The sequence below is a fragment of the Emydura macquarii genome, unplaced genomic scaffold (assembly GCF_026122565.2).
Source record: "Emydura macquarii macquarii isolate MOO-44397 ecotype Brisbane River unplaced genomic scaffold, CSIRO-AGI_Emac_v2 contig_1119, whole genome shotgun sequence".
Lineage (NCBI taxonomy): Eukaryota > Metazoa > Chordata > Testudines > Chelidae > Emydura > Emydura macquarii.
Genome location: NW_027131256.1, coordinates 14,386,542 through 14,400,699, shown reverse-complemented (window position 1 = coordinate 14,400,699; position 14,158 = coordinate 14,386,542). Strand labels below are relative to the sequence as shown.

Below are 14,158 nucleotides of genomic sequence, written 5' to 3'. Positions count from 1 at the left end.
TTGGATCTTTCATACAAGAATGGCGTTAAGGAAAACATTCTTTAAAAGAAGAAAATGCATTTAGGAAACAAAATAATGAAAACTGTCAGAGAGCCTAAAAGGCAGGTATAAACCTGAAACTTTTTAACTTATTAAATTGACAAAAGCCTCAAGATGACTGTCCCTGTAGAAGATAGCAAAAAAGTACAGTATTAACCTATCATTTAATAATAGTATTCTGCATTTATGTAGTCTCTTAAGGACTCCAAAGCACTTCTTAGTTTGATCTACCCTTGATACACTGGGGTCATTTCATAACCAAAAATCATAAATACTAACACAAAAGCATGGGATGACTTGAATGAGCTGACCTCTGTTTTATAACATATATTTACAATTAAAGTGTGGCTCTAGACTTCTCCTCCCCCAGCCCTGTGGCTAGGGTTTAAAAAAAATTCAAACACCTTAAAACCCCAAACAACCCTGTTTTCCCAAAATGCACTTGACAAACCGTAATGGTGAGAGTTTTGAATGTTTTACAACTGAAATTGTCGATCGTGTAACTTGCAAAATATAATGCTCAAATGCAGTTCATTAATATATTTTAATGAGTCTGTCTGGCTCTTTCTTGTTTTGTTTTTTTTTTTTTGGTTCCTCATTTTATATAGCAACCAACTTTAGGCATAACTGTGCTGTAACTTTTTTGTTTATTGTATATACCAGTTCTGGTGAACTATTTAATGGTATATGCTGCAAAATTACAATAAGATTAATTCCATTGTGTTTTAGTGAACCTGATGTTTTCTTTAATGAGAGAACCAAGTCATTCTTTGACACCCCCTAGTTTGGAGCTCAAGAAACAGAGTCCATTCTTTCCTCCCTTGCATTCTTCAAAGAAACAGATTAGCTGAATGTTGTTTATGAATGATATTTCATATCTTTGTGCAGAATAAATGCCTTTGTATTGAAATTTGTCTTACTGTGAATTAGTCTATAATATTTAACTGGGGATTAGTTTTCAAACACTCTGCTTAAATAATATGTTTCCGGGCCATGAAAATCCAATATTTTACTTATCCTAAAAGATACATAAAGTAATAGGTAGCTTACTTGGTACAGTATGTTTCTTAAGTATAAGACTTGTAATATTTTTGTATTTATAAACTAGTAATGCTTTGTGTTTACTCTGCAGCAGCTGTTAACATAAAATCAATTCCCTGTGGTATGATCAGTAGTTCTATGCACAGAGTTAACCAACTGTTAATTATGAGTCTCTGAAACAGAGAAGAAATGTTTTTCAAATGTAACGGACACACACAGTAATTAGAAACACGTTTCAAAGTTCTAAAAATTCAACAAATGTGAGCTAAAGGTGGCAAGCAAAAGTATCAGTGTGTTGTTGATGCCACTGGTGTTAGCAGCATACTGTATTTTCAGTTCAATGCAACTCCCCTCTTTGACTCTTGTGCTGAACTAAGGCAAATATTGTTGCAGTTATACAATATTTATTTAGATTAAAATGTCTTTTCAGGTTATCTCTGGATTGAAGCTAACAAGATTGTTTGCATCTAACCAAATACTGCCAAGTGAATGTCTGAGCTGTCTAATAGAGCTCATCGAGGACCCAAATATAAGCCCATGTCTAATCCTGTCTGTGATTTCTTTGCTGACACAGCTAGGTAATTTATTTACATCTTTAACTTAGGGGAATTAAGTTTTCAAAGATTTTTAATAAGTTTTAAAACAGTTGGAATCAGTGACAGGTTGCATACTCAAGTGAGCTCTGTGCTATATTATCTGTGTAAATTGCATTGATTTAAGGGAAGGCGAATCATTGTGTACTGCAGCAAAATTTACAAGTATTTAGTTTTTCTAATATCTTAATCCTGACAATGTATAATATCTTGTTTTCTGTGGGAGCACAGAAATTGCCAAACTAGATCAGGAAAAAATCCATCTGGTTTAGTATTGCCTGTAATGGTGGCCCGTACCAGATGCTTCATAGGAATATGTAAAAGCTCCTGTGCTGGTTCCTAAATCCATGTAGTTAATGTTTGTCATATGTTCCAAAGCGCATGAGGGTTTATATCTCTTTACATCAACCTAGCTTGTGTAACTGATAGATGACACTTGTATTCATTTTCTTTGGCAGCTGCTTTCCCTTTGAGATGCTTCCATAATTGCAGTTAGCAGAGGTGTCTGAGTTATAAAAGAGAGGCTTGCTGGCAGGGCGTTTGGAACTTGCTTCTGCTCTTTGGCTTGAATTGGCCTGATTCTGTTAATCTCCAGGGCATTCTTGAAGGCTCATCTTTTCTCTCTGGCCCATAAAAGTTGGGCAATGAATGGGTTGAGGAGCATTTGAAGGGGACTGGGTTTTTTTTTAGTTTTATTACATCTGGTTGTATGGTGCTGTGATACTATGATTATGGAGTAATTAGAATCTATTTTAAAACAAGGTTTTAAAAAAAGATTTTTATGGGTGCCTAAAGCTTGAAACAGTTGCTTTATTTTAATGTATAGTAGTAATCTAGACAAAATGTGTGTCTTGAGCCTATTAAATTATTTTCTCAGTGTTGTGATCTATTTGAGGGAGATAAGTCATGGTTAGAGGTAGATTTGAGAGCGGTCAGTTTATAATGGCAGTGATCATCTTTGTACAAGTCTGCTTGTTTACTCACTAGAATGAGGGGTAGTTGTATCTTACAGTGTTTTTGATTAAGTAAAATTGGTTTGGGATTTTTCCCCCTCTTGGTGGAAGATTGCCTAAACTGGTTGACAATTTTGCATGGCTGGCCTATAATACTTTAAGAGGTTTTTTTGGAAAGGGTGGAAGGGTCCTTACAATACCTTCTGAGGTAAGTGATGGTGTTCATATTTTACATCAGGGCAAAAGGTAGTCTGGAAACAAGCAAAGAGAAATTTTGACTTGCTCTTAGTTACAGAGTAAGTAAAAAAAAAAAAAAAAAAAAAAAAAAAATTTTTTTTTTTTTACCAACTCCATAACACAAATCTATGGCTAGAGCTCAGAGTTCCTGGTTCCCCGTCAATGCTGAGACTGCTAGCTAATATTGTTTTTATTATTAACTATAATTGTGCAGGACTTCTTTAACAAATGCCTTTACACTCTAGTTTTGGACAATGAGACCAGACAAGCTCTTCAGAATACTTATAATTTGACAAGTGTGCTGGCAGGAGTGGTTCACCGAAGCTCTGCCAGTCTTAATGATCCAATATTGTTACAGGTAAGACAGAGTAATGCTTACAGTCTGTATCATAGAATTAATTCTTCTAAAGAGTCTGTACTGAAACATTTATAAGAAAACCGAAAATGCTATCATGTAAGGAAACTCAAGGTCATCTCCTTGATATATAAAATCATAAGTGTTTAAGTCGAATATTTGATTTACTGTCTCTTCACATTTTCTATAACACTATCTTAGTATCTAAGTGATGTACAAATGGTTTTAGGACTACTTTTCAGTATTAAGCAGTTTATAGTAAGTTATTTGCTCTTACCTTGTGCTTTTACCCTGCTCTAATTCATAAAAACTAATAGCTTAGAGATTGGATGGTGACGGGGTCCTGGGTTCATTTCCTATAATTTTGAAGCAACTGTTTAGCTTTAAGGATACCACTCTTGATAGTCTGATATATCTGTCTTGCATACTTTAAATTTTTGTTACAGACCCTTTAAACCCCCATATCTTATAGCACTCTTCATCTGTAGATCTCAAAGCACCTTACAAAGGAGACAGACATCTCTGTCCTCTTTCACAGAGAGGAGAACGATGAGGCATATAGAGGTGATATAAATACCTATTATGACACAGGGTCAACCCTTCCCAACTCATTCAGTCTGAAATAACCCAAAATGAACTTTTGAGGACATGTTTAAAGGTATACAAATGGTAATTAGGGCCATTTGTTATAAAAAGTTAAGACTTTGAGGTTAAATCTTGCATTGTTAAGAGTTTGGAAGTAGATATGTCTATGATTGCCTATAATCTTGCTAGTGATGGTCCTTGTGATCAAATAGTTCCTGTCTGTCGTTAAATTCTGTTTGTCAAAAATCAACGGAAAATATTATATTTTAGATGGAAGGTGAATGTAACAATATTGTTTTTATTTCTCTTTGCTGTTTAAGTAGTAAAGACCCATGAATGGTTGTAAATAGCTGCATTAGCTATTGGCAAGTTACCAGTGTGGATTTAAAAATAGATGTTACTTCATAGCCACAAGTTATGCCATCTATTATGCACCCAAAGATTGCCTGTTGTGATATCTGCTGTCAAGAAGATATCAGTAAGCCCGCACGGATCTATAAGAGACTCTAGTGTCCTGATCCTTTTTATCTCAAATCTGTCCAAACTTGTCAGGGAAAGTTTGGATTGCAAGATTGGGATCCCAGCACCTGCTTGGAATCACCCTGCTTTTTCTCATGGGAGAATTTGAATAAACTCTACATTTCATTTCTCTGGACTGCATTTCCAACAAAGAAGCTGTAAACAAGGACTGATGACCCCCTAGCTCTTTGGGTAATTTCCAGAGATTTGCAAATTAAGAATTTGGCAGCTCAGTTATCATCTCTACTTTGAAACTGATTTATGAACTTTATTTTCATCGATGATGTATAATCTTTTAACTCTTACTCTTTCCTTTTTTAAAATTAATTAGTTTTAGTTCAATAGTATTGGCTATAAGCATGTATTTGGGTAAGATCTGAAATATTCAATGACCTGACGGGTAATGTGCCCAGTCCTTTTGGGATTTTTTTATATATGGTGGGTAAAGATTTTCAGTCATCTCCAACATACTTGATTTGGCTGTCTGGATGAGAGCCTAAGGCTGGATTGTTTCAAGGGAACTGTGTTTTTTATTTCAAAGAGACCAATAAGGTGCTGTAGAAACTGTTTATTTGCTGGCTTGGTGAATCTAATTGGGACAGGCAATCCCCATAAACTGGCTGGTTAATGCCAACATTCTTAGCTTAAACAGGACAAAACTGCAATCTCAGGGTGGCTCTCCTAAAGGCCAATGTCACAGTGGCACAGTCTGGTTAGGATACACATTACCACAGATTGATTTGAGTTTTGGATCTAAACCCCACGCTTGTCAAAATTAATTTTGACATTTCAGAGTTGAAGGATTAAAAATCAGTTACATTAAGTGAGATTAGAGCAATCTGAGGTTTTAACAGAAAAGCCCTTGAAGACTTGTGCTCACAAAAGGCATTATCTTTTAAGAAGAAAGCCACAATCAGGAACTGAAGAACCTGTTAAAAGCCAATGATCAAAAGACCAAGGGTCTGCACTGGTGGCAGATACAGCTGCTGAAACACAGGTGATGAGGCTACTGGCACAAGAAAATAAGCCACAGCTTGAATATGAGCAGAAGCTTGCAAACATTCAAATATGAGAAAAGCGAGCCTTCACCCAGCTGGAAAAAGAAGCTGAGGAAGGAGCCAAGGAATCTCCTCTAAGAGGCGATTGGAACTGCTGCAAGTTGCGATGGAGGTGCCAGACATAAACTCCAGATCAAAGAAATAAAAGAACAGCAGAAATGGTATCATCCTGGAAATCCAGCTTCTCAACAGCAGAGATTAGGAGAGAGCCTGTCCAGTTTATAACAATTTTGGTATGTTTGATAATCACATGCTAACTGTTTAACCAGTTTAATATCATAACCCAGTCCCAGATAGAGTATGAATGTGAATCTTCTGTATTACTGTAATCAAGAGGGAGATTGGTGAAGGGGGTGTGAGACTCTAAGCAGTTTAAGCAATGCTTCAGTATTACTTCCCATAATCAGGCTTGTATCATGACCCAGCGCTGGTCTACACTAGAGAGTTTTGTTGAAAAGTCAGCTTTTGTCAACAAAACGGTGGAGGTGTACAGGCCTAAATGCTCCTCCCACCGATGTAACTCCCCTCAATGAGAGGTGTAGGGCTTATGTCAGCTTAGTTAGGGTGATGCAGTGTCAACATAGACACTGTCCCTTACATGGGCTGTCGTCCTTGTCAATTTTACTGCTCCGCTGGTGAGGACACACTGCAATGGCCCAAGGAGGCTAGTGTGGACATCAGCCACCGCAGTAATTTATTGCAGTGGCTGTAAGTCCACCTATGTTACGTTAACCTATTTTTCTAATGTAGACAAAGCTACAGGAGAATTATGGCAAGGAAAGAAATGTTCCTAAGCCTATGTCTGTTAAGGGTAATGACTTGCCCATGGAAGGAGCTACCCTGGTCTGCAAGTCTGTAAAGAGCTGTGTGTGCTGTGACAAAGGAGAGTGTCTCTCTAATTGTCTATTGGGAGTGGTAACTTGCTTGTTATGGAAGCCATCCCTTCCTCCCAATTATCGGTTATGAAAGACTGCCTAACTGTTGACAGTAAGGAAGTTTGTAAACAAACAGGGAGTGTCTCTCACCTTGTGTTAGTTAAGGATTTGTTAGTTGTACCAGAGGTGCTACTGGATTCAACTAAAACCCAGGATGGAAGTGTTCCTAAACCTGTGTCTGGTGGTGGTAATGACATTTTGACTAGGTTTAATCCAGTTCAGGTTGTAAGTGGTCCCCAGGGTCCAGATAATCCTGATACCTAGAAACACATCGGTAACTAGAAGTAAGAAATACAACAACTTTGTCTTTGTCTAAACAGGTTAACATTGTGACCAGGGGACAAGGAAATCATGAAAGTGATTTGATTGTGTTACCTACTACCAGTGTAGAGATTTGTGACGAGAAAATGATCTCTAAGCTGGTATGTGTTCAGCCTGGTAGCTTGCCTGTTGCCAGTGAGAAAAGCTGCAGAGGTGATGAGAGTGCCTCTAAACCTTTGACTGTGGAGTCTAGCAGTTTGATTAACAGGGAGTTATATAAAAAACCTCCTCTTATACCAGAAATATTTCTGGATTTCAATAAAACTCAGCAAGAGTCAATTGTGGTAACTTAGCAGAGCAATATTTCTGTGGATAATAGATAAAGATGGATTGTTGCTTAGAGAAGCTCCTGAAGGGATACAATCTCATGGTAGCTTTTGCAAGGAGTTTGCTGCAGTTAAGGAATGTAAAAATGATATGATTTGAGTTAGCTCAGAGGGGATCGCAGTCTGTACAGAACAACAGTTTATCTGTTGAGAGAAATATGCCAACTCCGAACGGCCAGAATCTTTCAGTTGTGTGTGAATCCACTAACCCAGTGACCCCCCCCCCAAACCTTTTACCCCACGTCCCCCCATTCCCTCTGTCCCCCCCCCCCCCACACACTCTTCCAGCAGGGAGTGGGACCACGGTTAGGGCAGGAGGCTGGGAGTAGGATCATGGTCGGGGGGCCGTGGTCAGGGCTGGGGGCCGAGGCTGCAGCTAGGCTCAGGACAAAGTGGGGCTGGCTGGTGTTCTCCCCACGGCCACTCCCTCCCCCCGTGGGGGCTGGCCCCTGGCCGGCCATGTCCCCAAATGTTCCTCCCCTAAACTGTGGGAAGCGTGACCTCTGACTTAACCTCGCTTTGAAGAGGGGTCCTGCCTTGGAATTGGTAACAATTAAGAGTTTGAAGGTTAGTAAACAAGCTGGTGTCTGTTTTGATGCTAATTACCTTGCTGATTTTGGGGGGAGGTGAGGTGTTTGCCTATAGCTGTTGTCAGAGAGGAGAAAAGCAAGTTAACGTTTGAAAGGCAGAATGTCCTTACCCTTTCATCTCATTTTTTTGAAAGAACACCAAAACGCCAAGATTATTTAACAAACTGACCTAGACAAATTATCTGAACAGAAGGCATGGCATAACGAAAATGCTTGTAAATGCATTCTTGTGATAGATTTGATATTAATGTTAATGATAATGTTAACTCTTGAGACCAATTTGCTGCTAATATCAAGAGTTGTAAAAAAGCACAATAGGCATTATCTTTTGGAAAAATCTTCACACATGCTAAAAAAGAGAACACAGTGTGATGAAAAACCTTATGGTTATGCTGTTTTGTTGAATGAGAAGTCACTTTGTGTTGAAAAGCCTGGTGATATTAAAATTTCACAGGTAATGTCTATGACCAACCCTAGAATTTTTCACAGCAGAAAAGCCATTACAACCCTAACTTGCTGAATGAAAAGGGAAATTGAGGTACAACACTTCACAGCTTTCATGGCTAAATGTCAGAGTGATTGTGCTCTGGAAAACATGAAGGTCTATGCTAAGTTAACACATAGGCCAGATCCTAGAAGCACTGAAATGGTTCACAGAGTGTTGACTGGATTACTAATTTTTGTCAAAGCATGCATCAATATCTTGGCCCTGCAAGAAACTCAGTATGAACATGATTCATATCAAGGAAAAGAAAGTCTTGTGGCTAATGTCATATCAAGATTGGGAGCCCTTGAGGTGTAGTCAGGAGCTTTGATTACTCCCTTAATACACCAATCTCACATTGGGGATGTGACACTGTGCCAGGAAGGGTTGTGCCTAACAGGCTGAAATAACCCAAAATCAACCCTTGAAGACATGTTTAAGGGTATTAATTGTAAACAAAACAAAAAAAAACCCCTAAGACTTTGAGGTTAAATTGGAAGTAGATATGTCTGTGATTGCCTATAATCTTGCTAGTGATTTTCGGTGTACTAACAGATTGTCATTAAATTCTGTTCTAATATCAAAAATCAAAGGAAGATATTAAGATTTAGATGGAACTTGAATGTAGTGAAGTTTTAGTAGTAGATACCTGTGAATGGTTGTAAATTGCCAACTGCCTTATGCAGCTAGTTACCGCTGTGCACCAAAAAAGAGATCTTATTTCATATCCACAAGCCACCTATTATGCACCCATGGATTACCTGCTGTGATATCTGCTGTCAAGAAGATATCAATAAGCCTGCACAGATCTTTTAAAGACTCTAGGGTCCTGATCCTTCTTATCTCAAATCTGTCCAAGTTTATCAGGGGAAGTTTGGATCGCAAGATTGGAATCCCAGCGGTGACCAGCCTGGAATCACCCTGCAATTCTCATGGAAGAATTTGAACAAACTCTATACGTGGATTATTTAGTCTTCATTTCTCTGGACTGCATTACTAACAAAGAAGCTCTAAACAAGGACTGATGACCCCCAAGCTGTTTGGGTAATTTCCAGAGACTTTACAAATTAAGAAGTTTGCAACTCAGTTGTCATCTCTACTGTGAAACTGATTTATGAACTTTATTTTCATCTGTGCATGTAGAATGATCTTTTAATCATTTCTCTTTCCTTCTTTAAAATAAATATTATTTTAGTTAATAAGCATTGGCTTTAAGTGTGTATTTGGGTAAGATCTGAACTATTTATTGACCTGTTTGGTAATGTGTCCAGTCCTTTGGGATTGGTAGAACATTTTTTACATGTGATGGATAAAGATTTTCAGTAATCTCCATCATATTTGACTTGGCTCCTAGTTCTTCTTAAAGTAATTCTCCCTAAATTGATTTAAGGTTTTGGTCTGTCCTCTTTAAATCAAGAGCATTTGACAAAGCTTTTTTTAATCCCTGTAACTTTTATTTGGTTCTGGGTTCCAAACTATCACTTCTCTACCATTCCTGTTGTGTTGCAGCTCTTTCTCTATGGTGAAGACAGACAAAAGAACAAGGTCTGCTGCCTGCAATGCTCCACTCCTTGGTGGTGTTTGGACAGGCATGTGCAGGAACCAAATTGAATCCGCAATGCAGCCCACCTCTTTTTTGTTTTAAGGGGGCTCTCCAGAGATCAAGGGGGGCCTATGAGGGACTGTTCAGGTACCAGCCAACTCAGGTGTCTAATACACGAAAGCTTCTCTCAGTATGAAAATGCCCATTTAAAATAACAGTGAAATGTGTAGGTTGGTGATGGCGGCAACCAGCCTGTTTATATTTATTCCCACTTCGCAAATTTAGAAATTCTAAACTGTTATATATTTGGATACTACTCTTGGGTGATATCTTTGGCTGTGCTGTGTAAAGTTCTACTGTCAAATCTCAAATAAGCTACTTTTGGGAAGTAGAGTGAGTACATTGTCATTTCTCTGCACATAAAGAGTAGAGTTGGGAAGTGTTTATTATACAGTTTGTAGGAAAATTGTGTTTTCTGTGAGAGAACTTTTGTTGTAAATAGACATTTCCTATGGAAACTTTTATTTTGACAATAAATCCATATTTCTTTGAAAAAACACATATTAGAAAAGTATACTGTTCTTTATAAGCATGTTTACTTACGATAGACTATTATAGTGGTGGATTACATTATGGCGGTCTCTAAATATGGGACTTGTTTAAAAAAAAATCCAGGAGCCTCACTGGCATCCAGTCAAATATAGAGAATCCCAACTCCTTATTGCAAGTTTGTTAATTAAACTTTGTGGGAGAAGTGGACAGGCTATTCCTAAGCAAGTTGTATGTGTCTGAGCATTCAAATATACCAATCCAATATTGTTACTTCTGATTTCATGAAATAAGTAAAGATATGCTAAGTAAATCTCCCCTATGTATCACTACCACCTTGTTTCTGTAACAGCATAACTTTATAATTATAAGATCCAAAAGTGATTCAAGTCTCATTATTACGCTTCTTGTTCTTATGACTCATTACATTGTAGAGAAATATCCTCTGTGGTCTTAACACCAAATGTCCATATTCTGCGGTACGATATTGTGGGAGGATATATAATTGACTTAGTTTTATTTCCTCAGAGTATTCAACTGCTGCAGAGGTTAACCTACAATGTCCGAGTTTTCCATGCCAGTGCTAATGTTGATGAATTAATTTTATTCCTAATGCATCATATGTAAGTATGTGTTCAGGTTTTTTAGGGGAGAAATCTTTAGCTAAGCACACTTCTAAACTTTCTATAATAGCTTCATGAAGGCGTTATTTTACAAGCCTGGGATATAGCATGAATTAGGTAGCAATCCCGTCTAAATCAGACATGTGTCTCTTTCAAAGTGCTGTTCGTTGCAAAGAATATTCAAAGATGGGGCATTTACTTGTGATTTTCAACAGCTGGTGGAATTTAAGGAGAATTTGAGCTTTTTGAAGAAATAAGATAAACAAGAAACCAAAACAACTAAAATAGTAGCGAGAACACTTCTGCCTTTCAGTTAGACTTATTTCACAACTTGAGGCAGCAGCCCTCCAACAAGCTCTGTGTTGGCAGATCCCTGGGCCTGTGTTGAGCTCTAATGACTTTAATACATGCACCTGAAGCTCATTGCAGGATCAGGACCATAGGTATGAGTAAACTGTCATGTGATTGGTTTTATTTTTTGTAATGTGGCTAGCTTTTCCATACTGAATATGTATTACAAATTTTATAAATGTCTTTGTAATACATGACTGTCATTTGGATGGATGTTTATGCATGGAAGGAAATTTCATTGAATTCTGACTCTATGAATGAAGCTAAATGGCTGTAACTGTTAAATACTTAAATCTTGTGTAACTCTTTTTTAGTCAATCAACAGAAGATGAATTAACGATACCATGTTTGGGACTCTTGGCAAATCTTTGTCGACACAATCTCTCTGTTCAAGCTCATATAAAATCTTTGGTAAGAAACTTTGCTGATTGTTTGTTTTTTCTCCCCTGGGGATAGAGGAGATGAAGAGAGTAGTCTAACTGATCATTTGAGGGCTTAGAGCTCCCTTTTTTTCCACAGACACCCTGTTTCTTTCCATTCCTCATGCAGTTTTCTTCTAAAGTGGCACTGCATGTTTTTAAATTGACTAAAATGATCAATAGTATAATGTGGCACCTCTACCCTTCTCTGTGCCATGTTCACACCGTTACCACCTGGTTCAGCTTGCACATGCTGCTTCCATGTGAAAGACTAAATTCAAGTCTGAATCTGATCTACCAGTTGACCCCTTGTGGGAGAAGCTGTCCTTCCATAGATGACATTGAAAGTAGGCTTTCATTGTAAGCCTGATATTTACAAAGAAAAAAATATAGCCGAATTAGACAGGAATCAGGTGTCAATTTACAGTGGCTAACTTTTATCTGTAAAGACTTGTGTTCATGAAATGGCGTTCCAGTCATCTTGCAAAATGTTGGGGAAAGTCCTTCTTCACTTTTCTGACCATTCAAGTTTGACTTAAAATTTCTGTTTTGGGGATACTGGTATGAAAAAGTATGTGCCTTCTGTGGAAATCACATTTCATATATTTCCCATGTAATTCACTGATCTCTTTCTGGATATCAGCTTAGAATATTTTTTAGCTTAGGTTGAATCCCTATTTATAAATCATTATTCAAGACAGTTCTGTGAATTATGTTCTCATCAAAATTGTCAAATGCTAATGTGTTTCTCCTTTTTGCTATAGAATAACGTGAAGGGTTTCTATCGTACCTTGATCAGTTTCTTGGCCCATAGTAGTTTAACTATGGTCGTGTTTGCACTTTCAGTATTATCAAGTCTTACTTTAAATGAAGAAGTTGGAGAAAAGGTAAGTAAATATTTCAGTCTTGTTATTAAAATCTAATTGAAATTTGTAAACTTTGAAATAAAGCTATTAAAAAACCATAATAACTGAATTAGTTTTCCTGACTGTAGCTTGTTTTGATTAGTGGGAGATGATTTATTGGTGTTGTAGGGTAAATAGCTCTATTTCCTTTTTGTTTTAAGCTCTTCCATGCCCGAAACATTCATCAGACTTTTCAGCTAATATTCAACATTCTTGTAAATGGCGATGGCACACTGACAAGGAAGTATTCAGTTGATCTACTTATGGATCTGCTGAAGAACCCCAAAATTGCAGATTATCTTACTAGGTATGACTTCACTTTGTAAAATTAGCCAGTTGCAGTTTTAGACTCAATTTCAGATAATGATGGAAGGAGCTTAAGATCCTGAGTTCCTAATAAAATGAAAGTTAGAAACAGAAAATAAAAACAATCTGCAGGAGAAAGTGATTTTTAAAGTATAACTTAGTATTTTTGAACATTGTAGTTACAAGGTTGAGGATGTTTCCTTTGGCTTTTAAACTTTAGAGAGCAGAATTTCTTAACTATTCTAGAGAGGGCGTTTTAATCCACTGCTGTTCATAAATGTTTAAATCAAGTAACTTCTTCACTGAAGTAAGATGTAAACTTAATTTATTTTTCTCATTTACAATGTAGATATGAACACTTTACCTCATGCCTTAATCAAGTATTAGGCCTCCTTCATGGAAGGGATCCTGATTCATCATCAAAGGTATTTTACAGCAAAAGAAGTTATGCAATCTAATTTAGTGAGCATTTGGCCCAAGTCAGGAGCTCTTTACTTTTAATACTGTCTCTAGCTAGTTTGTGGCCTTCAGCAAATCTCTCTCAGGTTTGGAGAGCTACTGACACCTGTAAATCCTATTATAATCAGTGGGAGTTTGCGCAGTACATTCTGAGATTAGGCAGTTAGCCTCTGCATCAATTTCACCATTCATAAAACAAAATAATGCAGCAGTCAAAAAAGCTAACTGACTGTTGGGAATCATTAGGAAAGGGAGAAAGACAGACAGAAAATATTGTATTGCCTCTTTATAAATCCATGGTATGCCCGCATCTTGAATGCTGCCTGCAGATCTGGTCTCCCCATCTCAAAAAAGATATATTAGAATTGGAAAAGGTACAGAGCAGGGCAACTAAAATGATTAGGGTATGGAAAAGCTTCCATATGAGGAGAGATTAGTAAGACTGGACTTTTCAGTTTGGAAAAGAGACGACTAAGGCGGGGGAAATAACTTTAAAACAAACAAAAGGAAGTATTTCTTCATAAAATGCACAATCAATCTGTGGAACTCCTTACCAGAGGATGTTGTGAAAGCCAAGACTATAACTGAGTTAAAAAAAGAACTAGGTAAGTTCATGGAGGACAGGTCCATCAATGGCTATTAGCCAGGATGAGCAGGGATTGCTGTTTGCCAGAGGCCGGGAATGACCAACGGGATGGATCACTTGATAATTCCCTGTTCTGTTCATTCCCTTTGAAGCACCTGACATTGGCTACTGTTGGTCCATCTAGCCCAACAACCTGTCTTCCATTTGTCTGACCCAGTATGGCCATTTTTATGTTCTTGGTTTGAAGATTTACTAGTCATATAGCAACCTGAAATATTACAGGCTAAATATTATTTGCAGTTTTACCTTGCATATAATGTAAACTTAGGTATTTTTAAAGGTTTTTATAAACATTTCTAGAATGAATTTTACAACATGGCA

General features: G+C 37.4%; 1 protein-coding gene across 3 annotated transcripts in view; it reads left to right on the top strand.

Moving 5' to 3' along the window:
• Positions 1-14,158, top strand: part of CIP2A (cellular inhibitor of PP2A) — a 33,031-nt gene that overhangs the window by 1,350 nt on the left and 17,523 nt on the right. The window contains exons 2-8 of one of the 3 annotated variants that reach the window (XM_067546214.1): positions 1,511-1,658; positions 3,109-3,221; positions 10,657-10,751; positions 11,417-11,513; positions 12,286-12,408; positions 12,588-12,733; positions 13,082-13,157. In XM_067546214.1, the coding sequence (XP_067402315.1) occupies positions 1,511-1,658; positions 3,109-3,221; positions 10,657-10,751; positions 11,417-11,513; positions 12,286-12,408; positions 12,588-12,733; positions 13,082-13,157 (798 nt within the window). Of the gene's footprint in view, positions 1-1,510; positions 1,659-2,074; positions 2,835-3,108; positions 3,222-10,393; positions 10,403-10,654; positions 10,752-11,416; positions 11,514-12,285; positions 12,409-12,587; positions 12,734-13,081; positions 13,158-14,158 lie in introns of those variants that run through there. The other 2 variants (XM_067546215.1, XM_067546216.1) reach the window with 2 other exon arrangements.